This window comes from Sturnira hondurensis, unplaced genomic scaffold, assembly GCF_014824575.4.
Source record: "Sturnira hondurensis isolate 20B ecotype Veracruz unplaced genomic scaffold, ASM1482457v3 Scaffold0015262, whole genome shotgun sequence".
Taxonomy (NCBI): Eukaryota; Metazoa; Chordata; class Mammalia; order Chiroptera; family Phyllostomidae; genus Sturnira; species Sturnira hondurensis.
In genome coordinates, this window is record NW_028087893.1 from 125,906 (window position 1) to 150,336 (window position 24,431).

Here is a 24,431-nt window from a genome sequence, read left to right on the forward strand (position 1 = left end):
GTCATAAAGCCATGATTCTGCTACATAACGTTGAAGTGGCCTTCTCTTAAATCATATCATGCAGTCGTTTTTCTTAGTAGTCCCATGAGTAGGTTCTTGATCAAGAGTTTACATGTTAATAAAGTAACGTGGATTGTGCTTCATTCATTCAAGCGGTGTTTTCTTCTACACTTAAGAATACAAATGATTAAAGTAACTTTACATATCCATTTTTAAAAAGTAAAACAACTTTTTAAAGTGAACTTTCTATTATTTAGGGGTTTTGAGAAAATTACTTAACATCTATTGCTTACCAACATACAGACTGCTGATACATCAAGCTTTAATGCACAGCTAAATAGTGGAGATTATAATTATTCAGAAATTTGTATTTAATGTATAAAAATTATATGTATGATTAATTTGCATTTACTCTATTAACATTTTTTGGTGTTAACATTTTTCTTGCCTTTTCATATTTTTCTCAACACTTTTCATTCTAAGGATGGTTTTTCCTGGTATGATGAAATTCCATCATACCAGGAAAATGATAAAAGTGGAACTAAGATTCTAAATCCCGCCATTTATGGGCTCCAACGTGAACGAGGTGATTGCGTCACACACGACCCCTGCAGCGTGATGACTTTAATGTGTATTTATTTTCTTTTTGTTTCTTTATTTTTCTGAGTAACAGACTTGCATTCTAGAGCACCCAACCAAAGCCTCAAAGCCTTCCAGGGAGAGAATGAGAGTATATGTACATGGTTACCTAGGGGCCTCAAAAATCGATCACAGCCGGTACCATCTTATTTCTTGGACCAGGTTATGGACCCAGGGGTATGTTCAGTTTTTGTAATTCACTGAGTTGTATCATTATGACTTGATTATTTTCCTGTACTTCATCTACCTGAATAAAAAGTTGTTTTTTTTAAAATCCAACACTCTTACATGATGTGTGAGGTGCTCTCTAAGCTTGCTTACAGCAACCAGACTTAACTCGGCTCCTTGTCTGGAGTCCAGGCCCACAGCTCGAAGGAAGCGAGCGGGTGTCTGCGGGGGGGGGAGTGGGGGGCGGTGCAGCCTGTGTGGAGCTGGGGCAGGGAGCCCAGCACAGCTCTGAGGAATGGTCGCCACATGGGACTCTCTGTCTAGTGCTGCCAGGTCTGCAAATTTGAATTTTTGTGTGAAACTCATACTTTTTAATGTTGGGACTAACTCCAGTTTTTAAACACTGCTGGCCAAACTAAGTGTCTTTGACCAAAGAAGCCTCCATTATGATCCCCTCCCTGAGAAGATCCTCTGCAAATCCCAGGCCAATCAAAACACCTCTCGTTTGCACTACTGATCCGCTACTCGCCGGGGAGGCCTGCAGTCGGCGCTCACCTGATTCCCCGACCCACGCTATTTCTGCTCTCACCGCTGCCTCTGAATATGTGCGCAGGTCATTCGGCACTGGAGTCCAAAGACAACCTGGTAACACAGATATTGTTCCCATTTTGATGATGAGTGACGTAGGGCCCAAAGGTAGCAAGCGGATGACGAAGACATTCCGGACAGCGTGACCTGCGCTAGAAGAATAGAGGCCGGGTCCTTCCTCCACATTTGCTATTTTTGTAACTCTGAGGCGGTAAGTTAACTCCCTGCACTTCAGTTTCCTCCCGCTGGGAGACGGGCCTCCCGTATGGCCCCCTCAGCAGAGTCTTGTAAAGGCACACGAAGCAGGTAGAAATGTGCCTGGCACACAGTATACGCCGTATAAATGTTCCTGTCACTAATTATTTACTGCTATTATCAATATCATCTGCCAAATGAGATCCTTGCTTTCTGTAAGTTTTGAATGAGCTAATTGATGTCAAGTGTTTAGATTGTGCCCAAGACAGAGAGAATGTTTGTCATTTGTTAAATGTGTATCCAGTTTAACTCTCTTTCAAACACGTTAGTCCTAAACCGTGCAGATAAAGTCCTTCACTTTGAGTCGGGTAATAACAAACGTTGGCACTATTATAGGCTAAAAGTACTTAAACTTGTACTAAGTGTTTTCTTTTTTTAAGATTTCATTTATTTATTTATTTATTTTTAGAGAGGGGAAGGGAGGGGGAGAGAGAGAGAAACATCCATGTGTGGTTGCCTTTCACAGGCCCTCCACTGGGGACCTGGCCCGCAACCCAGGCACGTGCCCTGACTGGGAATGGAACTGGTGACCCTTTGGTTCACAGGCCCACGCTCAATCCACTGAACCACACCAGCCAGGGCAAGTGTGTAATTCCTTAGAGGTTTAAGTAATGCATGGCTTTGCAGTGTCACGGCTACTGTAAGGTTTATTCCGCTGGAAGATGTGCAGTAAAGTCAGCGCTATGCCACGTAATGACTGTCCCCCTGAGTATTTCGATAGTGCAATAACATGCTGTTCACACCAGCAGGAATGGTTACATCAGAAGACATGTTAAATTTAGATGGTCTTCTCCACCTCTTCTGGTTTCCCTACTTTTTAAAAAACCTGAGCTCAAAGAAAAAACAATACGTGCAGGCACCTCAGTCACTCGAACTGCAGCCATGTGCCAGTTTGCCGGCGTAGCCAGCACCGCTACTTACTTGTGACCCATTTCATGAGCAATCGTGAATGCCAGGTTCAGGCCGCTGTCTTCGGCGATGATGCATTTCCGCTTTTCGCTGCACATTCCGCTCAAGTAAGCTATGCCTGGAAAACACAGACACTGATTGTGAGAATTGAGGTGCAAATACTTATGCTGGGCACTAACAGGAGAAACAAAAATATGTCAGTGTTAAAGTATGATATCTAGCCTTTCTTTTAAAGATTTTACTTATGTATTTTTAGAGAGAGGTGAAGAGGAGGAGGAAGAAACGAAGAGAAACATCAATGTGTGGTTGCCTCTCACGCACCCTCAACTAGGGACCTGGCTCGCAACCCAGGCATGGGCCCTGACTGGGAATCACACGGTGACCCTTTGGTTCGCAGGCCAGCGCTCAATCCACTGAGCCCCACCAGCTGCAGCTGATATCTAGCCTTTAGAAATGGAAGTTTAGGGGTAAATGCATACCTACAAGTCACTTAATAAACTGTGAATGTTCCTTCCAATTTCATATTTTAGATGAAATTATTTTATCAATTATCTAATTCTCAAAAGGCATACTGTAATTAAGGATACATTTTATAATTGCCACTTTTTATTGCCATTTAAGATAAATGATGAGTACCAACTTAGAAATATAAATAAAAAGCAATGATTATATTAAATATTTCTAATGCTTGTGAAGAAGCTAATACCAAAGAAATACCCTAAAACAAAACAAAATACATACAGATCATTCTTGTACTTACATTTATATTGAGTAAATAAATATCAAAATATAATTTTGTGAAATACCATTTTAATTAATATTTGGAAAATTGAACATCTGAAATTTCTTGGCTAACAAGATGATCTGACAGCAGCGTATATACTGAAATATTATTTAAGGTAAAACTTTGAGCAAGATATTTGATCCTTTGATTTAAATCATCAGTAAAGATGATAATATCTGAAAGCATTGATAACTTTTCTTTTTTTTTTTTAAAGACTTTATTTATTTATCTTAGAGGGGAAGGGAAGGAGAGAGAGAGAGAAATATCAATGTATGGTTGCCTCTCGTGGGTCCCCTACCAGGAACCAGGAACTGGCCTGCAACCCAGGCATGTGCCCTGACTGGGAATCGAACCACGATCGTGTGGTTCGCAGGCCCGCGCTCAACCACTGAGCCACACTAGCCAGGGCACATTGATAACTTTTCAATCAAAGGTTTATGCACTATTTTACCAACTCAAATATATCCCTGAATAAGTATCACTTAATACAAGGGATTGAAATCTTTTAAGTGTAGGTTTTAACGTATTTTCAAATAAAAGTTATTACAATAATGTCTAGTATGTATTGAATTCACTGTATAGTCTCTAATTCTCATATCCTTATGAAATACATATAATCTTATGTCCTGAAAATATGAAGGCATGAACAGGCAAAGTGACTGCCCAGAGATCACGTGACTACTACTAACTAGGACAGAACTGGGGTCAGACCCCAACCTCGAATCCATCGACCAGCGGACGGCTTTTGTTTCTGGTTACGATTTGGTGCAGAGTTGTTTTCTGGTTAAAGATGACTAGCTGACTACCTGTGAGTTTCCTCTTTTCTCCAGAAACTTAAACAATAATAGCAAGAAATAATTAAATTGAAATAAAAGAAGACATCGCCTTGCCCATATCTGGGAAAGATAGAAGACTCATGGAGGAAGATGAATTATCTAGCGGAGGCACAGCCGAATGCCAGGAGAGGAGGGTGTTATGNATTTATTTATCTTAGAGGGGAAGGGAGGGAGAGAGAGAGAGAGAAATATCAATGTATGGTTGCCTCTCGTGGGTCCCCTACCAGGAACCGGGAACTGGCCTGCAACCCAGGCATGTGCCCTGACTGGGAATCAAACCGCGATCGTGTGGTTCGCAGGCCTGCGCTCAACCACTGAGCCACACCAGCCAGGGCACATTGATAACTTTTCAATCAAAGGTTTATGCACTATTTTACCAACTCAAATATATCCCTGAATAAGTATCACTTAATACAAGGGATTGGAATCTTTTAAGTGTAGGTTTTAACGTATTTTCAAATAAAAGTTATTACAATAATGTCTAGTATGTATTGAATTCACTGTATAGTCTCTAATTCTCATATCTTTATGAAATACATATAATCTTATTTCATGAAAATATGAAGGCATGAACAGGCAAAGTGACTGCCCAGAGATCACGTGACTACTACTAACTAGGACAGAACTGGGGTCAGACCCCAACCTCGAATCCATCGACCAGCGGACGGGCTTTTGTTTCTGGTTACGATTTGGTGCAGAGTTGTTTTCTGGTTAAAGATGACTAGCTGACTGCTTGCGAGTTTCCTCTTTTCTCCAGAAACTTAAACAATAATAGCAAGAAATAATTAAATTGAAATAAAAGAAGACATCGCCTTGCCCATACCTGGGAAAGATAGAAGACTCGTGGAGGAAGATGAATTATCTAGCAGAGGCACAGCCGAATGCCAGGAGAGGAGGGTGTTATGAGTGAGGTGGGACCCCAAGAGAGGCCCCGGAATGAGGCCCACAAGGTCCGAGGGGAGGCACTCGGGAGGGTTGAGAATGGACAGGAGTGGGAGGCACATCTGAACCCCTCATTCAAGCCTTTGTACAGAAGGTCGGGGCCTCGTACTCACTGGCCTACCAGGGAAATGAGATAGATTCTTTAAGCAAAATATAGTATAAACATTATTTTAAAAATACAACTACAGAAACACCTAGGAGATGAAATATCCATATACAAGGGGGGGGGCCAAAAAACCCCAGATTTACCTTTGAGAACTTTTTTCATCCAAGGAAACAAACAAACCAACAAAAACTCGCTCAGGGTGAGATCAGGTGAACAGGGAGGGTGGGGCACAGGGGTCATGCCGTTTTTGGTAAAAAAACAGTGTGGGCAAGTGCGCTCATAAACCACCCATCTTGAAATAGGCAAACACGTTGAGAATCATCAAAACAAATTCACTGATGCTGAACGCAGCCTCTCACAACAACGCCAGTGGTGACACACTGATACAGATGGGTCCCTAAAATACTCACCGAATGGGAAAGCCTGGCTATAAAGGGCCTGCCTCCAAAAGATAATATCAGGTTTTTTTTTGCAGGTCTCATGTTATATGTTAGAAAGCCCATCACCTAGGCTATGAGGCAATCATCACAAAGCCCGTCTCCCTAGGACGATGGGGACTCATGTCTCAAATCCCATCTTTCCATCTCCATGGAGACAGAGGTGTTTGTAAGGAGGGAGAGGGGAACTGAACAAGGAGACCAAGGGAGGGGGCTGCAAAGCGCTCTATGTGCAGGTGAACATGGTTCATTCGATACGACACTCTGGTGTGTGTCTTCCCGGCTTAGTCCTACCGGCTCCAGGTCATCGGCTCCATGGACGAAGGTCAGCGAATCTCCTGGAGCTGGGATGGCTGAAGGCCGGGGTCTGTATGTTTTGAAAACTAGTTCCTAGGATTCTTACACAAACATTCTGTGCATCTACCAGCTACACATGAGTCAGAGTCAGAAACAAAAACAACACCCAAGGAACGGTGGGTGGGTAACACTTTCCCACAGTTTCCATGTCCCACTGTTCCACCACATCTCAGTAAGAAAGAGGTAATGTTATCCAGGGCACAGGTCAGAGGTACATGGAAGCTGAACAGTGTTTTTTTGGAAAAGAAACAAAAGTTTAGACTAGCAGCTGAGAGAACTGGGAAGACAGCTGATTAACACTAGTGGACAACGCCATGTAAACTGATCAGCAAACAATGGCTCAGCAGGAGACGGAGAGCAGGAGCCCAGGGCAGCACCAGTAAGGCCAGTTGCGAGTGTGCAAACCTCATGGCTCAAAGAGAGAGGAGGAACATTTGGGTTAAACTCTGGCTGAGATTTTGTGCAGCAGGTGTAAGGGAAGGAAGGCTCAAAGGATGTGAGAGTTGGCAGTAAACAGCAGGGAGGAAGGAACAGAACTTGTAGGGTCCCTGCTGGACCGTAAAGAGGTAAAGTCCAACGGAGCCTGGCCGTTTGGAGTCCACAAATGTACTGGAGACTGTGATAAGAGCGTGGGATTCAGAGGCTGACGATTGCAGAGGTGAAGTTTCAGGACTTAATTAGGTATTGCTAGGAGAGTAAATAAGGGTAGAAGCAGACGTCATCAAGACCGAGGACAGAGGGCGAAGCAGTAGTGTGGTGGACTGAGGACGCGGACACGGAATTGCACAGGGTCGCCGTGAACTCAGGAAGGTGGAAGAGGCGGCAGCGTCCGCAGGGCACATGGGCGAGATTCAAGGAGACCCATCAATCGCAGGGACGGTTAGGGGTGAGATTGTCAAGGCCAAGAGCTTCTGCTTCACGCAAAGAGTTTCTGCATGAGGACAGGAGGGATTCTGACTCCGGGGCAGCAGTGGGAAGCAAGAGGGACGCAGCACATACTCGGCTTTGGTGTCTGCCTGGCGCCGGCCTCTGAGAAGGGGAAGAAGAGAATGAGCAGGGACCTCAGGGCCTGGGTTCCTCGCCAGGTTCTGGGAAATCAGTGGCTACCGTGTGGTCAGACAGAGTCTTATGGGGATAAAGATTATAGTTCATAATATATAAGATATATATTTTATCTTAAAATATAAATTTATATAAGATCATATAAAATGTAATCCAAAAGTGATGAGTACAAACTGACATAGAGGTGTGATTACAACCAAGTAGTGTAAAATCTATACCATCGCATTTTAATACAACAAAACTATTACATAAATACACGAATTTGCTAACTGCAATTACTCTACGTGGAGAGATTATGGTTCATTTTTCCTCCTGCTTTCCCATTTCCCAAACTCGTGGAAATGTTTATAATAGATTTTTAATGACAAAGTTAAAGACATAAATATGATGCTGCATCTATGAAATTTGAATAGTAATTAATAAAATCTCTTACAGACCAGGGTGTAATTTAATGGCCAACAAGGACACACTACTCCTATTCTTTTATGTGACTCTTGAGTCTGAATCTTTAACTAAGAGTCTGATACATTCGAATTTCACTGTTCTCACACGTGGAGTGCCAATATGTGCACTTAGAAGTTAAGGAGAATGACTGCAGCTGTGGCTAACTGAAATGACTCCCATCATTCTGTTTAAAAGCCCATGCTGCCCTGGCTGGTATGGCTCAGTGGATTGAGCACGGGCCTGCGAACCACACCATCGCAGTTCAATTCCCAGTCAGGGCACACGCCTGGGTTGCAGGCCAGTTCCCAGCAGGGGACACAAGAGAGGCAACCATACATTGATATTTCTCTCCCTCTCTCCTTCCCCTCCCCTCTAAAGATAAATGGATAGAATCTTTAAAAAAATAAAAGCCCATGCTTTTCAGCTCCTTCCTAAAACCCACGTGTTTCCTGTTCTAATAAAGAGTAGAGGTTAGAAGGAGAGGGGATTTAATAGAGCTGTTATTTAAAGATAGCTGTAACACAGACCGTTTTCAAAGCACTTTTTCTGAGAATGAAACGTTGAGCAGAAAACAGCACAACGGTCCAGAGATAGTTCGTGAACAGGAGAAAGATGCCGCCAGAACCTTGGGGGGTGGGGTGGAGCCAGGGGTGCCAGCGGGCAAGGCCAGCTCCTGGTCAGGGCCCCACTTGAGGGAAGGGAAAGGCAGTGCCCCTCCTGCCTGCCTTCCCGGGCCCCAGGAGGTTGGGGCGGGGGGTGGTTCTGTCCAACCTAGTGCCAGGACAAGACAAGACGGGGAAGAAAGGAAAGTGGGCATCTTGGGGCCAAACAGTCCTATCCATGACCACACGTGCTGCTGCCCCCAGCACAGTGGAGTGGGTGAGTCAGTGAGATGGGCTCAGGCCTTTAAGGCCAGTAGAGCCCTCCCAGGGCCCCTAATGGGAAGTCAGAAATAAGAGTGGAGAAGGGATCCCCCCAAACCAGGAGCACAGTGAGCAATTCAAAAGAGCCTGCAATTTCTCACCTAAAAATCGAGTCGTGCACCAGGAGTTGACAGAACCTTTCATGGGACACCAGCACACTATCCCGTGACTCGTCCTACTGAGACAATCCAAGACCCTGGAACCCCATGAGATGCACAGGGCAGTAGTGGCCTGACTGGGAATTGGGGTTGGTACGTGATCAGGTGGACACAGCCTAAGAAAAGTAAGTCATCCAGCGGCAGAACTGTCTCTTTGAACCAGCAGCCACACACCTGAGTTCAAAGTCCTCTCCTGACACAAAAGCCTGGCACAGTCCCGGGTGAGTTATTGATGCCACGACTGTGCATGTGGTAACAGTTACCTACCCATGAGTTCAACCGTCCCTTGAGGCCTAATGGACCAAGGAACGTAAGGTGACCAGTACTTGAAGGCACCAAGATATTTGCTACACGCTGCGCGTGCCTTCAGGGCGCAAACACTCATTCTAAAATATGATTGAGACGTAGGGACGTGCATAGGATATTATGGGAGAGTAAAAAGAGGCATCTGATCTGAAAAACATCAAAGCAGGGCAGGCTTTTAGAAAAGCTTGCTTACATCCCTGAGCGGGCGCTGGTTAGCCAGGGAAAGGCAGTGGGGCCTGGGGGGGCGGCGCGTCCTGAACGCAGGACTGAATGGGAACGGGGCAAGGGGACGCGGGTGAGAGTGGATGTCGCCGCAGAGGGGCATCTCCACATCAGCACCGTGTTTAACGTATCCTCAACAGGGAGCGTGCTAAAGGAGAACGCAGATTAAACTTCCTGAAAGCAAGATTAATACAAAATGTGAGCAGGGCCTTAAAAAAAGGTGACTTTAAAGAATCAAAATTTATTTTATCCAATAATTAGAAAAAATATATAATTATTAATGATGATGCCCAGACAATATGAAAACCATTTACATGATAACATTCCAATTGGGCTTTAAATACAGGGTCTGGCAGAAGTGAGGTCAGCTGGAGAGTGGTTGGTAGGGAACTAATATGGGCATAATAATTTACAGTTTTAATTTGCTCACCTAAAACATCATATGGTGTGCTTGAGTGTGATGTTATTCTGTTATAGAATTACATGCTTATGATTTTGCAGTAAAAGATTTTGTGATAAAGAAGGGGCGTTATTTGTGCTGGACCCTGTACATTTTGAAATAACTCACCTTACTAGTTTGTTAATTACCTGTCTCTGTTTCATTAAAAGATGATGATCTAGCAATACAAAAGTATGATTATACAGTTAAGAGCTTACTATTAGTATAGTCATTGGGAAACCTAAAAATATGTTTCCCAATTCTCTCAGATGTTTAAGTCATCTGTAATATTCTTAACAGTATAGTTCCTATGAATACAAAGAAAAAAGTGACTTCTCGCAAAAAGAAATATTAGGTTAAGAAAATACCCAGTGAATGTCTGCAGCCGAATAACAGAATACTTTCCACATACAAACGTGTTGACCCTGCAGCTTGGTGGGCTGAGCCTCCTTTCGTGAGAAACACGGAGTTGCGAAATGAAGTGAACGGACAAGGGTTTCCCCACTGTGTGATCGAGCTGTACATTATATTCGTGAAATCCTTGAAAAACCTTTTCAAGGAAATCCTTGAAAAACAAATGAAATATTGCTATCATGAAACACTTGATCATCTCAGCAAATAGAACATTCCCACCGAAGATGGGCTCACAAATAAAAATGACCAACCAAGTGAAGAAAGTGGTTCACAGTGGGAGGCAAGCCACTGATGTCAGGACTAGAGATAAGCCCTAACTGGTGTAGCTCGGTCAGCTGGGTGTCACCCCGCAAAGCAAATGGTCATGGGTTCGATTCCCGGTCAGGGCACATGCCTGGGGTGCAGGTTTGGTCCCTGGTCAGTAGGCAACTGATCCATGTTTCTCTCCCTCTCTTTCTCCCTGCCTTCCCCCTCACTAAAAATAAATAAATAAAATCTTTAAAAAAATAGAGAAAATTACAATGAAATAAAGACATTTTAACATAAAAATCCACATTCACTGGGCCGTCACAGTCCAAATGCATCTTTTTGTAAATTGGAAGGACAAATTCCAGACTAAAACACGGAAATGAAGAAGGAGACAACACCAGAAAGGGTAAGTAAGTGGGTAACTATAAGCAAATATTAAACGCACAAGCCACTAAGTTGAACAGCTTTAAAATGTTAAATACAGGCAACTGAAACACCTGTGACCATGTATGTATAGTAGGGGGGTAAACACAGTTCAACTGTTCGAAAGCTCTAGCAATACCAGGAGAGCGGTGAAAGGACACGTGCCGTAGTATGTAGTATAACTGCAAAAGAACAGTAAAATAATATAAACCAACAACAGTCTTTCTTTACATAGGAAGAAAATGGCATAAAAATAGTATATTTATCTATTTCAAAATGAAAGAAAGGCCCTGGCTGGTGCGGTTCAGTGGATTGAGTGTCAGGCTGCGAAGCAAAGGCTCACCAGTTCCATTCCCAGTGAGGGCACATTCCTGGGATTTGGGCCAGGTCCCCAGTAGGGGGCGCACGAGAGGCAACCAAACATTGATGTTTCCCTCCCTCTTTCTCCCTTCCTTCCCCTCCATAAAAATAAATAAATAAAATCTTTTTTTTAAATACAAGAAAGGAGAAAAACACAAAATAACATCAAATGGGAAACAAATAGCATTTCATACCCAAAATTTCAATAAATAAAAAACACTATGCTAAATCAAAACTAAGATTATAAAACTGGATAAAAACATAAACCCCAACTCTATTCTGCATAGAAGAGATAAACTTTAAAGATAAGGACATAAATTAAAAGTAATAGAATAGAAAGAGATATAATATTCAAACATTAACCAAAACAGAATAAGAATGACACTATATTATAAATATATAAAATTAAACAAATTGAATTTAAGCCACAAGCATAATAAGAGATGAAGGATTTTTTTGTGATGAAAGATCATTCCAACAAGAGGACATCACAATTTTACTTCTGTATTTATGCAATAGCTTAGCCTCAAAATATATAAAGCAAAAATAAACTAGAATTAAGAGGAGAAATAGACAAATCCACAATTAAACTGGAAGACTTTATTTAACATGTCTCTTTTAATAGCTGATATATAGAAGAACCATACAAAATTCACTAAGGACCTAAAGATCTGAACAAAAAATTAGCAAGTGTATCTTAATGGACATTCATATGGTCTCTTTTTTCAAGGTAAAATTAATATACAACATTATATCCATTTTGGGTGTACCTTATAATTGGACATGTGTATATACTACAAAGTGATGACCACCAAAAGTCTGGTTACCACCCATCACCACACAACTGATCCTTCCACCCATTTAGCCCATCCCCAAAGCCCCTCACCCCATGGGGACCACCAGTCTATTCTCTTCATCTAAGAGTTTGTTGTTCTTTTGCTTGTTCCCTGGTTTTGTTTCCTTGGATTCCAAAAATGAGTGAAATCACTGTCTTTCTCTGTCGTACTTATTTCACTTGCAGGGAACCCTCAAGGTCTGTCCAATGTTTCACAAATGGCAGGGTCTCCTTCTTTTTTATGGGTATGTGTGTGTGTGTGTGTGTGTGTGTGTGTGTACCATGTCTTCTTCAGCCATTCACCCATCTGTGGACACCTGGGTTGCTTAAATATCTTGGCTGGTGTGAATAATGCTGCAATGGACATGACCCTATACCTATCTTTTCAAAATAGTGTTCTTTCAACAAATACCCAGAAGCGGAATGGCTGGAACATTTCTGAGGAATCTTCATACTGTTTCCTTTTTAAGTGTCCATGGTACACTTATAAAAATTGAGCATACATTAGTAAGTGGGAGGAGACTCAACAAATTTCAGAAGTGTCAATCATCTGAAGTATGTTCACCAGCCACAATGGAAATAAAGGAGAACTAAAAAAGTCACTGGAGAAACCCACATTGCTAAGGGGACAAAAGACACTTCCAGAAGTGAAAGAAGAAATTATATGGAAATTAGAAAATAGTTTCGATGTAATCACAATAAAAAGAGAATGTATCACACATGTATGGACCAAAACAACAGTAGTTAAGGAAATTCATAGCATGTGTTAGAAAAACAAAAAAGACCAAAAGCATTCAATCCAGGAGCTGGGAAGAGTGTATCAAAGCTTAAGAAACCCCAATTCTAGCAATATTTCATTTGTTTTTCATAGAAGAAAGAAAAAACGAAGAGGAAAATCAATGAACAATAAAGCAACTGTAAAAGAAATTGGCAAAAGTTGGTTATTCCCTAGTAAACAGATCAAAATTAGGAGAGTGACAAACTACCAGCATCAAAATGAGTAAGAAAATATCTCTACAAGTCCTAAAAGCATTAAACTCATAGAAAAATTGTATGCCAATAAATTTTAAGGACTTCTGCCAAGATGGAGGCATAGGTGGAAACACTGTGCCTTCTCCCACAACCAAGTTTGAATACAACAAAGGTTTGGAGAACAAAGACACAGCCAAAGGACAGAAAATTGAATAATACGGAAGTCCGACTACAACTAACCGTGCAACCGGGATGGTAAGAGGGGCGGAGCCAGCAGCGAGCAGGGTCGGGCAGGAAAGATCCCCCGACCTAGGCGCACAGGCAGCCCGGACCCAGTCAGGGTGTGGGGCAGACTGACCTCGGTCCCACATTCGCGCACAGTGAGACGGACCACGCAGGCCCCAGGGGGCGAGGGCTGACGGCGGTGGCACACTCGCATGCAGTGGGATGAAACGCGTGGACCCAGTGACGGTGGCAGCTGCCGCACCTGTGGGGGCCGAGGCGGGAGGCGGCAGAAGGGACGCCATTGCTCCTCTTTGACCCACCCCCACATACAGCATCACAACCCAGCGACTGAGTTGCCCTGCTCTGGTGAACACCTAGGGCTCCACTCCTCATACATAACAGGCATGAACAGCCCAAAAGATGGTGCAAGAAGAACTCAAAGTCCCAGAGCCAATAACTCTCAGTGACCGAGAAATTGCCAGCCTCTCAGAGGCACAATTCAAGACACTATTTATCAGGATGCTTGAACTGGTTGATTATAGTCACAAATTAGAGGAACATATGAAGGCTAAACTAATTGAAATGAAGGGAGATGTCCAGGAAACCAATAGTGATGGAAAGGAAACTGGGACTCAAATCAATGGAATGGACCAGAAGGAAGAACAAAACATCCAACCAGAAAAGAATGAAGAAATGAGAATTCAAAAAAATGAGGAGAGGCTTAGGAACCTCCAGGACATCTTTAAACGTTCCAACATCCGGATTATAGGGGTACCAGAAGGGGGAAAGAAACAGCCAGGAGTCGAAAACTTATTTGAACAAATAATAAAGGAGAACTTCCCCAATCTGGCAAAAGAAATAGACTTCCAGGAAATCCAGGAAGCTCAGAGAGTCCCAAAGAAGTTGGACCCAAGAAGGAACACACCAAGGCACATCAGAATTACATTAGCCAAGACTAAAATGAAGGAGAGAATCCTAGAAGCAGCAAGAGATAAGGGGACAGTCACCTACAAAGGAGTGCCCATCAGACTGTCAGCGGATTTCTCAAAAGAGACCTTACAGGCAAGAAGGGGCTGGAAAGAAGTATTCCAAGTCATGAAATCCAAAGACCTACAGCCAAGATTGCTTTATCCAGCAAAGCTTTCATTTAGAATGGAAGGACAGATAAGGTGCTTCTCAGATAAGGTCAAGTTCAAGGAGTTCATCATCACCAAGCCCTTATTATAGGAAATGCTAAAGGGACTTATCTAAGAAAAAGAAGATGAAAAATACTAACAGTGAAAGGACAGCAAACACGCAGTTATTAACAACCACACCTAAAACAAAAGCAAGCCAAGAGGACAGCTAGATCAGGAGTGGAACCATAGAAATGAAGAACACATGGAGGGTTAGCAACAGGGGAGTGGGAGGAGGAGAAGCGGGGAGAAGGTACAGAAAATAGCATAGATGGTAGGTAGAAAATAGATAGGGGGGAGGGCAAGAATAGTGGGGGAAATATAGAATCTAAAGAACTTGAGACACGTGGTTATAAACTAAGGGGGGGAGAATAGTGGGGGAGGGAGTATACGGGTGGAGGGGAATGAAGGGGGGAATAAAACAACTGTAATGGTATAATCAATAAAATATATTTTAAAAAAATGTAGAAAATTAAAAATAAATAAATAAATAAATGTTACAGTTTACCAAAGCTTTCCAAATAAGAAATAGAAAATCCAAAATTTCCTATAATTATCCCCTTTCTTTATATTTATTCTATTACAGATTCATTGGCCTTTTTACTTTTTCTTTGGTCATTTCTCAGATGTAACAAGCATGTCCGCACCGCAAGGTCTCTCCGCTGGCTTTTCACTGTGTCTGGAGCATTCTCTCCTCAGATACCTCTCATTAGATTTTCTTCAAATCTTTTTAAAATATTGCTTTTTTTTTAGTGAGGCATTTCTTGATTACCAAATTTAAAATTATAAATGCCTTTCTCCCCAACCTGGAGCTCCCAAGTTATCTTCTACTTAGATATATTGTTCTTTGCCATTTTAATTTTTTTAATATACCAATTAGCTTAATTATTTATTATGGATATTGACCAACCCTATCAGAATGTAAGCACCACAAAGGCCAGAAAGTACTGAGAAAGCAACCTGTTCATTCACCATGTGCAGGGCCGTGGCTCGCCGGGCACAGTCAGAACGCACTTGACTGTGGATTAATGAGCATTTCTCTTCTGTTCCGTTCACCTAGGTGCGTCTTCCCGTCACCTGCAGGCCGTTCCCGGATGGCAGATGAGAAGGGGTAAAGATTACCGCAAACCTTGGGATGGAAGCCCTCAGGTCAATTTAAGATGGCTCAAGCATTGGATTCATGAAAATACTACCACAGCTAAGGAGAGAGGGGACTGAGCTATCATTTTGGAGCCCACTCCGACTCTCACTGACCTGGAGGCCAGGGGAGGCGGGGTGGGTGCTTTAACGGGAGATGTGGGGATGATAACGCTGGATTCAGCAGGGACTTGAGCCCCGGTAGGATCTGAGGGGGTGGGGTTTGGGATGGGTGGGAAGACGAAGAGTGTGGTGAAGAGAGGTGAGTAGGGAGGTCACAGGCCTTGACCCGAACAACATTTTTGACTCGAACCCAACAACTGCATTCCTGGCAGCCAAGTTCAGCAGCGTGTGGAGTAACGAGTTCATCCCCAAGATGCAAAGAACAAAGTTCTCCAAGGCAGTGAAAGAACCATGATTGCTGACCTCCGCCCACCACCCAGCTCGTAGGAGCGGCTCAAATGAGAAGTTAGGAGGACTCTTTGGAGAAAACGAATAGAAGTTGAAACAAAACAAAAATAAAAACAAGGTATATAAGCAAAGTCATTTAAACCAGGAGAAAAAAAATAACATTAAGTAACAAGCATAAGTTTCTATTTTCTTGGAATCAAGTGAGGTATGAATTTGTGAAAAGATTTAATACAGTGTCGAAAGCTAGCTAGAACACTTTCTTTGCCTAATATAGAGTATAGCTTTGACCTTTGTATGTATGTGAAGACAAAATCAACTACAGATGGGAATATATACATTTAAAAAGTGTGTGTGTGTGTGTGTGTGTGTGTGTGATTTTTAGTGTCTTTCTAAAGGAAAATAGAAAAACCATTTGTTATTATCCCGAGGGACAACTAAATATCTAAGATCAATGAACTCCTGATGGATACACCATCCACTACTCCTAAATCCTTGACAAGCTTTCAGATGGAACGTACTATCGTGCAGGAAGGAGGTGAAAGACAGTTCAAGTAAATGTTTAGGAGAAACAGGGAAAGAAGGGAGCCTGGAGGCAGAGTGACATGCAGGGTAAGCTGAGGTGGCCAGTTCCTCAACCCCGCCGCATGGAGGGGTGGAGAGGATGCTGGGACAGAGGATGACTCCAAACCCCGCCTGGCCATTGCTGTTGTTCTTACACCCCCTTTGAGGGGCACTTGGTAAGAGAGCAAGAAGTGCCCCCCCCATTCAGATAATGAACAGGGCTGCTTTTCTATGGAAGGAAGAATAATTAAGAAAATTTATGCCTGCAGGTTCATTCTGTGCTCCGGCTATTGTATCCCAGATTTATTCTACTTCACATTTGCATCTCATCTCCCTTCGGAAAATCCAAGGGCAGGTTATTGGGTGGTTTTAGAAGTTGAACTCTCAAGCCCTTAGGGAGTTTAAATCAAGCCAGACTCAAACGTTGTGGTTTTGATATATCATTACAACCTGAGTAACACTACACACTGTTTGAGAGTGTTCATTTAGATTCGAGGGAAACTTTGGACAATATGATTCTTGTCTCACATTGAAAAGGCCACATGTGGCGGATTAGGCCACTTCTTGGAAATCAGCGATGAGAACCTACCGTGCTGTCGACCACAAACATGACTGAAAACTGGTATTCTCATTGCTGTGTTAAGGTAGAAAAGGTAAATCAGCTTATTTAGGATTTCTACATGACTTATCTCACAAGAGAAAAAGAAATAGGTTTAATTCTTTTATCTCCCTTGAGATTAAAAAACTGTCATAACTTTAAAAAGAATAAGCAAGATGAGCCCTAGCTGGTGTGGCTCAGTGGACTGAGTACTGGCCTATGACCCAAAGGGTCATGGGTTCAATTCCCAGTCAGGGCACATGCCTGGGTTAGGGACCGAGTCCCCATTTGGGGGTACATGAGAGGCAACCACACATTGATGTTTCTCTCTCTCTTTTTATCCCTCCCTTTCTCTAAAAATAAATTTAAATCTTTTTAAAAATAAGTAAGATGAATCACGGTTAAAAGTTTTCGTGAAGTTTGAGGATGCAGATGGAAATAGTTTTAAGTGTTCTGATTGCGTATAAATCAGGAATTTAGGGTAACGCATTTTTACAATGCTACAATGTAATCATACCTCAAAGGCATTAAGCAGGGACAATTAAAACTAAAAATATCATGCTAATAAAAACTGCATAAATTGTTTCTTAGTATACTAGTTAAAACATTGACAGCATGCATTTATAACTACAAACCAACTCAATTTTCAAAATAGTTTGACACAACAGTCTTTTATCAGGTGCTAATTTTTAATCATTTTGTTATTCATAACTTGATTTCTAACTCAGTATTATTGGTGTTTTTAGTCAAGTAAAGACCAGAGAAATAACTAAACTGAAAAAATCTAGAGAATGTAATTATAATTACAATGCAGTTACAATGACAAATATCTGGATAGTCTTAAATCTCAATTACTAACATTCAAAATACTGTTTGACATAATCGATTAAATAAAATACATTTACTCAAGGACCAGTGATTTCAGCTCTAGATACATTTTTAAGATCTCAGCTTTTTAGGTCTGTAGAGGTAGTTAATAGTAAGCTGGTTCGAATTTTCTCCAAAATAATTTGATACTTCCTAGAATGCTGATTAGAATGCATTAATCATTTTTCATGACCCATTTTCTACATTAGGTGTAAGAAAAGCAAAATGCAAAGAAAATGAAGGATGGGTGCTCTGGTGTCACCTATTCTCGAAGTTGAGTTCAACCTCGATTATTAGCTTTGTGCCCATAAAAAAGTCAGTTCCGTTTTCTCAGGCTCAGTTTTCCCAGTGGTAAAATTGGGAATAGTTTGTCCCAGGAATGCTAATTCATTTAGATACCCTGTTTCAGGCACATGTTGGCATATCTGAAATACGGTCACCAGTAAGTATTAAATTTAACTTTCTTCTTAGTGACATGAGTTAATAATCCCTTATGACAGAGAACTCTTGAAGGGCTAAAAGAGGCAGTGTATTTAAAAGTATTATTGTTCACGGACAAAGTGGTGTGCGTGGCGAACACGAAGCCAGACTTCCAGATATTTGTAACGGCAACTCTACAAACTGTAAGGAAAACCTCAGGGCGTTTCCTAAATTAAGACGGTTTCTGTCTCGAAATGATATACTCAGCATGTTTCAATATTCATATGGTGTTTACTAGCACCATTAAAACATTTTCTAATATAAAGAAAACTCTATAATTAAAATCCATCTTTAACAATAAAAGGTCTTGAAAAGAGAAATATCTTGAGAAGAAAACAACCACTTTTCATAGTAATTCCTTGGGAATTATGTATCCCAGTCCTAGCTCGGCAGCATGTCTTGCCAAAATAGAAATATTAAGTGTCTGATTTATGTCCCTTCCAGTGCCTAATACGATGCACACCAGCAGCCAAGAATTAAACAAGATAAGTTCGACTTGCTTTCATCCACCACAGGAAGACGTTGTTCCCTGCTCAGGAATTCAGTGCATCCAGGAAGGGTGCGCACCCACTGAGCACCTGGACGTTCCGTCACTGTGCCGTGTGCTACGGACACAGAGCTCAGAGCAGGAGCCCGGACCACAGAGGGATTAGAGAGGGAGGGAGTGAAGGAAGGCGAGCTGTAAGAACAGTACACTCTGTAGTCCGCCAAGTTCATGGACGGTGGAATGACACTCCAGGAAGTCCAAAAGTGGAATGGGTCAGGGCCCTGAAGAACAGGTGGGAGATAAACAAGGATGAAGGGAGAAAGAACGACAGAGAAAGCCTGCCCCTGGGGAATTCTAAACGATCATTTGAATACACACTAAAATCTGCAAAAATTATGGGTTCTTAGCAGAGTCTCAGACGGAAGAGTGCACTAAGTGGGAATTTAAAACAGGGACAGATAGCAACAAATGAACAAACAAAACAAAAACAAAACACTCCTAGTTACAGACAATAGTATGGTAGCCACCCGAGGGACAGGGAGGTGGGGGAGGACAAAGTGGGTCAAATGTAAGGTGACAGAAGGAGACTAGACTCTGGGTGGTGCACACACAGTGCAATCACAGATGATGTGTCACACAATTGTACGCTGAACACTTAGTGATCTTATTAACCAATATCATCCCATAAATTAAATAGAATTAAAAATAAAAATGGAAGCACAACACTGGGGAAGCAGATGGGTTTTTTCTCCAAAAGAAGAAGAAAGGAAAGAAAAGTTTCCCAAGTCAATGGAAGGATTAGAAAAAGAGCGCGGTGGGTGAGTTCTGGGCAGAATCTCAGCCCCTTCTCCCCTTACCTCCTGTCGGATCAGACACCCGTGTGCAGGATGCGACCCGTAGACACCTTTGTGGGCTCCTCCGTTGTCATGTTAAAGCAACTCTAATGACCATGTGATTTCTCTCTTTTGTGTTTTAATTTTAATCTTTAAATTCAGACACAGTAGCATTTACTTTTTGCTGTCCATTTCTACGAACCTGAACCTTCGTAGTGGTTTATGCCAACACCTGCCCCATCAGCAGCCCAGAGGGTCCGTCAGCGCCCAGACTGCNTCCTCCCCTTACCTCCTGTCGGATCGGACACCCGTGTGCAGGACACGGCCCGTAGACACCTTTGTGGGCTCCTCCGTTGTCATGTTAAAGCAACTCTAATGACCATGTGATTTCTCTCTTTTGTGTTTTAATTTTAATCTTTAAATTCAGACACAGTAGCATTTACTTTTTGCTGTCCAGTTCTACGAACCTGAACCTTCGTAGTGGTTTATGCCAACACCTGCCCCATCAGCAGCCCAGAGGGTCCGTCAGCGCCCAGGCTGCCTTGTCCGCCCCTCTGTGTAACAGCTACAGCTTTCCCAGCCCTCCCCGGGTCACAGCCCCTGCCCTAATCACCATCACAGGTTTGACGCTCGGGAGGGTCATAAAATGCAACCATCCAGCATGCAGCCTTTAGAAATTCGCTTCCTTCACTCAGCACCGTGCTCGGAGATTCTTCCCAACTGTTAGGTGGGTGTGCAGCCCGCTCCTCTTCGTGTCTAAATGGCATTTTGTCATCTGGCTCTAGCACAGGCTGTCTACACGCTCAGCTGCTGCAGAACGTTTGGGACGTCTCCAGTTTGGGGCAATTATGAATGAAGCACAGAGGAAGATCATTCTTTCTTCATTCCATTTAAGAGTCTGTACCTTGAGCACGGGCCTGCGAACCAGAGTATCGAGGTTCGATTCCCAGTCAGGGCACATGCCTCGGTTGCAGGCCAGTTCCCAGCAGGGTAAACACGAGAGGCAACCATACATTGATATTTCTCTCCCTCTCTCCTTCCCTTCCCCTCTATAGATAAATAAATAAAATATTAAAAAAAGAGAGTCTGTACCTTTGCAGAAAGGCAATCGGATGTATTCGTGTAGATCTGTTTCTGGAAACTATTTCAAATCATGGACTCGTACCTATACCTTCACCAACGACACACCCTGGCTACTGAAGGTTCAGAGTAAGTCTTACAATCAATTAGTGTGATTCCTACAGAACTATTTTTCTTTTCAAAGTTGTTTTGGCTATTGGTATTTGCCTTTTCATACAAATTTTAGAATCATCCTATCATCCACAAGAAAAAGTGCTGAAATTTTCATTGGAATTGCATAGTCTGTGGATCAGTTTTAGAAGAATTTGCAATTGGGCTATGCTGAATTTATACCCAGATATTTCATTTCGGAGCTATGATAAATTTCACACACACACATGTGAAATTAGGTTTTATGTTATCATGGATGTGTGTGTGTAATTGTGTGTGCGTGTATGGTCACATGTGTGCATGTACATGCACACACATGCACATGCATATTTAGCTTTTTGGTTTCCACTGTTCAGTTCTAGCATATAAAAATACAGTGCATTTTTGTTTGTTGATTTTTTTCCTATGCTCCTGGTCATTTTCTATATGAACGATCACGTTTTTGCAAGTTGTTTGTGCCTTTCGTTTCTTTTTCTTCCCAAACTGCACTTCTGGGCCTTTCGTGAGAACAACGGAGTGGACGACCTGGCCCCATCCAGTCTGAGTGGGGAAACGTTCATTCTCACACCACTGTGTTTGCTCTGGCTCCACAGTTCATCACGAGAAATCTGCTGTCGTTAGTATCACTGTTGCCTAAAAGCAACAAATTGTGTTTTTCATGTCTTTTTTTTTTCTGTGTTTGACTTTCAGTGTTGGGTTACATTTCTGACTGTGCGTTTCCTCAGGGCATACTTCTCGCCTTCTGTCTGCTTCTGCATTTGCCCTTCTGGCCTCTTACTTCTGTCAGCTTTTGCTCCATGAGAAAAGCACTATTGTTGGGTGTTGAAACTCTTAGGATCATTGTATCTTCTTAGTGAGTTAACTTTTTTATTAATGTTTCTCTTGGTTCTTGGTAACTTTCTTTGCTCACAGTGAGCTCTCATGCTATTTCCCACAGATCCCTGACACTCTTCATATTTTCCCCCAGTCTCCTTTCCTCTCTGGGGCTCAAACTGGATCATTTCTTCTGATCTAGCTTAAGTTCACTCACTCTTCTCTGTCATTTCCATTCTATTCTGTACATCAGAGAGCTTTTTATTCTGTTACTCTTTTCTTAATTCTTATTTCCATTTGGTTTCTTTTGATATGTTCTATTAATTCAGAGACTCCCTACCTTTTCACTCATTTTAAGAATGTCAGTAGTTCCTAGCCGGAACACCTTGATCATAGGTACTTTTGTCTTTGTCGGGTAACCCCCAAATCTGTGTCAGCTTCAGGGTGGCATCTGTGAATGTCTTTCCCCACAGGGACTGAGGTTGCTGCGTTTTTCTCTGTAGGAGGTACAGTTATGGATCGTATCCAGGAATTCTGAATTTATAGTACGAGGCTTTCACTGTTATTTAAATTGTTTGAAGAATGCTGACACTTCTCAATTTTTAGCATGAAATCACCCAGTTGGGTTCAGGAAGGAAGTCCCAAAGCCTTCTGTGGGCTCTGGTTCCATTGCCAAACTTTCGGTCACTTTTCAAAGCCTTTCCACTGCCATTCAATTCTGCTGCCACGTGTTTATTAACTGGTGCGTAGTGTGGGTCTGGGGCGGCTCAGCAGCTCATTTCTCAAAGTTCAGGGTCCTACTCGCACACGGAGACCTTGGAGAGGAGCCCCGGAGTTGACACAAAACTGCGTGGGATGACTTTCCCAGCCCCTCTGTCTCCAGTGTCGCCCAGCTACCTCTTAAGTCCCGGAGCTTCTCGCATCTGTCCTGCTTCCAGAAAGACTGCACTTTGGTGACCTCACTCTGTGGCACACCTGTCACCACTGTGTCGTCTCCTAGGTCTGAGCAGCGGGAGGACAGAGACAAGCAGCGATGGGGCTCAGCCTGCCCTCTTGGAGTGCTGCGCCCTGCCCGTCAGAGAGGAAGGCTCAGCTCACCATCCCAACTGCCCTGGCTCCTGCTGGCGGGCCCTGCGCGGGTGCGCCGGGTTTCTCAGCGGATGGGGCAGAGGACAAGGCCGACGATTTTTTGAAGGGGATGACCACCCCACTTCCTTTGAGACTTAGGGGGCCTTTCTGGTCCTTGATCCAAACTCAAGATGTGCTACCACTCTCTCTCCAGCTGCCCCAGTGGCCTCTTCTAGCTGTGGGCTGTGTCGGGTCCAGGAGCAGGGAGAAACAAGAAACTCCCTGCCGCCCTAAGGGCACTTCCAACTCTGGCTTCTTCCCAAGTTCCACACTGCTGTTTGCTTCTGAAACCCCCCAAGGGGCTGTCCACTCCCCCTTGCTTCCCAGCTGCATTCAGGGAAAGAGAAGGGCGAGTGTGCTCACTCCAGCCGAGCTCTGACTAAACGCGTCGTTTCTTCTTCAAAAAGAAACGACAATAAAAACTAGCATCTTGTAAGTGAAAGAAGATTGTCTGTGGAACTTTATTATTTCTACAATGCAAATGAAGCATGTCAATAACCTCAGTATTCTCCAGTTGTTACCATTTTCCAACCACGTGAGAACGAGGATGGGGAAGACCGTGAGGAGTGCAAAGCCACAACTCGGCTGCCCACGAACTACTTAGGTGTCAAAGGTACGAACCATTGCGATGTCCTGAAAAACGCTGTCTTCTCTTTGGGCTTCTACGGTTTCTGGACTGTTTGCTATGTAATAATTGACAACATTCCTTACACCACAATGGGAATGACTTACTAAACATTTGCATTAAAATAATATGAGTTCTATTAATTTTATGACATACTAATGATTAAACAGAAAGCAAAAATAATTTACAAACTGTCAATTTTCTTCAATACACTTGAAGAACATAAGAGATATTGAAAAAAATTCGCTGCGTCAAGACAGGGCCTTTAGATCATAACAAGATCAATAAAAATGTGATAAATGAGATGCAAACTTTAAAAATGAGTAAGGTTTCTTGATTCTTCAGAGCTGCGCACTAACACATTCATGCTGGGAGGCCATGAGAGTCTAATGGGAGAAAACGCTGGCTCACTGCAAAAGGGGGACATGCAGGAGACGTTTCCCGTCACCGAGGCAAGAACCACAAGAGGACGGCAGGAAGGAGAAGATTTGAAAGAATGTGCAAATAGTTTCACTTAGGTCCCTACTCTCTCTCTAGTACCTAATAAGCTTTCAGGTACACAGCGGGGCTCCAGTATCAAAGTTCAAAACCGAATAACCAGGAAAAATAAACAGAAGACCCAGAGCAGTGGGAACAAGATCCTCTGAAGGGAAATCAATGAGAACTGAGGAGGCAGGAGAAATAAAGAAGCACAGCTCATATTACCGTCCAAGTGTGTGTCCAGGCCTCTCAGAGGTCAGAGTTCAGAACATGATGACTATTTCCCTTTCAAACCTGACCTCTTGCGACCCAGGCCACTGTAATGCACCGAGAGCCAAGGGTGGCTGTGTGGATTGACGGAAAGCCAGGGTGAGAGAAACCGGGTGAAACCAAGCTTCCAGGATGCGCAGTGAAAATACTCATACGTTGATTCGCAGTAAGTTTAATGATTATTACCAGGAAATCAGGAACGAAACAGCTAAATTGCAAAAATAATTTTGTAGCTTACTATTCCTGCGGTAAGAACCTTTGACGTGTCCTCTCCAGGGCCGCT

General features: G+C 42.8%; 1 protein-coding gene across 1 annotated transcript in view; it reads right to left on the reverse strand.

Annotated features, from left to right (window-relative positions):
* ADAMTS19 (ADAM metallopeptidase with thrombospondin type 1 motif 19) overlaps window positions 1-24,431 on the reverse strand; it is a 218,639-nt gene that overhangs the window by 110,680 nt on the left and 83,528 nt on the right. The window contains exon 8 of the mRNA XM_037064401.1: window positions 2,572-2,677. Coding sequence (XP_036920296.1) covers window positions 2,572-2,677 — 106 coding nt within the window. The remainder of the gene's footprint in view (window positions 1-2,571; window positions 2,678-24,431) is intronic.